At 37.7% G+C, this 1,382-nt stretch overlaps 1 protein-coding gene across 1 annotated transcript; it reads right to left on the reverse strand.

Moving 5' to 3' along the window:
* Positions 1 to 516: 516 nt before the first annotated feature.
* LOC122726146 (60S ribosomal protein L32-like) lies at positions 517 to 924 on the reverse strand. The gene has a single exon (XM_043963682.1). It carries the CDS (start codon positions 922 to 924, stop codon positions 517 to 519), a length of 408 nt encoding a protein of 135 aa, XP_043819617.1.
* Between the last annotated feature and the right edge of the window lie 458 nt (positions 925 to 1,382).

Consider the following 1,382-nt stretch of genomic DNA (forward strand, 5'->3'; position numbering starts at 1 on the left):
CAAACCTTAAAGTGCTATGTAAACGTTAGGCATTATTTGAAAGGGGAAATTTTAAATTAAAAAATCAATATAAAATAAGTAAATAAACCCAACACCTATAAGCTTAAAATGTAAATTAATTAAACAGTCCAAATAAAACAAAAAGGAGTAACAGAATGCCTATGTTTTGAACACAACACAAAGGATATTGGATTTTTTTTTTCAGTGCAAGGAAGTCCTTGTTCGTCAACTCCATGAGCATAACCCTCATCTATTACCATGTCATGTCCAGATTAGATTATGATCCTATGATTTAGGAACATAGATCCAATCCAACCCCAGATGAGGAAGCTGAGACCCAACGAGATTAAGTTGCTTTCCCAAGGTCACACATACAGTAAATAGTAAAGCTGGGATTTTAACTCTGGTTCTTTAAATTCCAAATTCAGAACAATTTCCAGTGTACTGGGTTTCTTCCCTATTAATTTTTTTTTGTCATTGGCAGTTTATTTAACACAAATAAAAATGTGCAAATTTTTACTCATTTTCTTTACTTCTCAGTCTAGCGTTTAGATTGGTGTTCTTGATGGCTAGCTGAGCAGCTCTCTCAACTATGACTTTCCGATTCTTCGAGGTAACATTGTGAGCAATCTTAGCACAGTAAGATTTATTGCACATCAGCAGCACTTCTAGCTCTTTGATGTTGTGCACCAGAAACTTCCAGAATCCACTAGGTAACATGTGTTTTGTCTTTTTATTGCCTTCATAACCAATATTGGGCATCAAGATCTGGCCCTTGAATTGTCTTTGCACTCTGTTGTCAATGCCTCTTGGTTTATGCCACTTTCTCTTGATCTTGACATATCGGTCCGACTGGCGGCAGATGAACTTCTTGGTCCTCTTCTTGATGATTTTGGGCTTCATGAGCGGTCTGAGGGCAGGCATGTTACCAGTGAAGAGAGAGCTGCCTGTCCTTGGGAAGCACCGAGGAAAAGAGAGAGAGAAGGAAAGCTTCCGTATTAATTTTGGGGTGGGGGGCAGGGTAATTGGGGTTAAGTGACTTGCCCAGGGTCACACAGTTAGTAAGTGTTATGTGTCTGAGGCTGGATTTGAACTCAGGTCCTCCTGAATCCAGGGCCCGTGCTCTATCCACTGCACCATCTAGCTGCCCCCCTATTAATTATTGATATTTACTCTCATCCCTGGATTTTCTTAATGTGTTATAGGTAGAAATAAATAGAAAAATTTTAATAGTGGTGATCTCAATGTATTCCTTTCAGATCTAGCTAAATATAACCAAAAATAAATAGAAAATAACCCTAAAGACCTCAACAGAATTTTAGAACAATTAGATATGAAAGTCCTTTGGAAATTATTTGGAATAGAAAACAGCATATATACTC

The sequence above is a fragment of the Dromiciops gliroides genome, chromosome 4 (genome assembly GCF_019393635.1).
Source record: "Dromiciops gliroides isolate mDroGli1 chromosome 4, mDroGli1.pri, whole genome shotgun sequence".
Taxonomy (NCBI): domain Eukaryota; kingdom Metazoa; phylum Chordata; class Mammalia; order Microbiotheria; family Microbiotheriidae; genus Dromiciops; species Dromiciops gliroides.

Bases quoted from the DNA above. Each gene is read 5' to 3' on its own strand.
- LOC122726146 (XM_043963682.1), bottom strand. From the start codon at position 924: ATGCCTGCCCTCAGACCGCTCATGAAGCCCAAAATCATCAAGAAGAGG.